The 936-nt window shown below is 62.5% G+C and overlaps 1 protein-coding gene across 1 annotated transcript in view; it reads left to right on the top strand.

Annotated features, from left to right (window-relative positions):
- The window catches only part of LOC103759787 (prolow-density lipoprotein receptor-related protein 1), a gene marked incomplete at its 3' end in the record, with an annotated part of 66169 nt that overhangs the window by 41708 nt on the left and 23525 nt on the right, over positions 1-936 (top strand). Inside the window, exons 17-19 of the mRNA XM_029958181.1 lie at positions 126-257; positions 349-576; positions 705-879. Coding sequence (XP_029814041.1) covers positions 126-257; positions 349-576; positions 705-879 — 535 coding nt within the window. The remainder of the gene's footprint in view (positions 1-125; positions 258-348; positions 577-704; positions 880-936) is intronic.

The raw sequence follows: 936 nt of genomic DNA, 5'->3' as shown, positions 1-936 counted from the left end.
CACTCCTGTGGGTGATGAGGTGATGATGGCCCAAGCTCCTCAATGGGGTGGGCAGGGACTGGGGGGGCTGCAGCTCTCGGGGGCCTCAGAGGCAGGGACGTCACTGAGTCCTGTCCCTTTTGCAGCTCCTAATCCCTGCGAAGCCAACGGGGGCAAAGGGCCGTGTTCCCACCTCTGCCTCATCAACTACAACCGCACCTTGTCCTGCGCCTGCCCCCACCTCATGAAGCTGGACAAGGACAACACGACCTGCTATGGTAGGGGTCTGCCTGTGCCCCCCAGGCCAGAGGGACGAGCGGGTGCTCGGTCCCTGAGGTCCCACTGCTGCCCCTCTTCTCCTTCTCCCAGAGTTCAAGAAGTTCCTGCTGTACGCGCGGCAGATGGAGATCCGGGGCGTGGACATCGACAACCCCTACTACAACTACATCATCTCCTTCACCGTGCCCGACATCGACAACGTCACCGTGGTGGACTACGACGCGCTGGAGCAGCGCATTTACTGGTCAGACGTCCGCACCCAGACCATCAAGAGAGCCTTCATCAACGGCACCGGCGTGGAGACTGTCGTGTCTGCGGGTGGGTCTGGGGCACCATCGCCCCCTCCAGAACCTTCAGATCCACGAGATCAGCCCTTCCCCTTCGTCCGAGCATCATCCCAACCCCGTCCTCCCAGCTGACGAGCTCCCGTCTCCGTTCCCTTGCAGACCTGCCCAACGCTCACGGCCTCTCCGTGGACTGGGTTTCCAGAAACCTCTTCTGGACCAGCTACGACGCCAACAAGAAGCAGATCAACGTGGCCCGGCTGGACGGCTCCTTCAAGAACGCCGTGATCCAGGGGCTGGACAAGCCCCACTGCCTGGTGGTTCACCCCCTCCGGGGGTGAGTCTGGTGGGATGTGATGCCAGCAGGTTGGGGTTGGGCTGGGAGCATCCCAGG

The sequence above is a fragment of the Manacus vitellinus genome, unplaced genomic scaffold, assembly GCF_001715985.3.
Source record: "Manacus vitellinus isolate BGI_N305 unplaced genomic scaffold, ASM171598v3 scaffold_148_pilon, whole genome shotgun sequence".
Classification (NCBI taxonomy): domain Eukaryota; kingdom Metazoa; phylum Chordata; class Aves; order Passeriformes; family Pipridae; genus Manacus; species Manacus vitellinus.
This window is presented reverse-complemented; position numbering and strand designations above follow the sequence as displayed.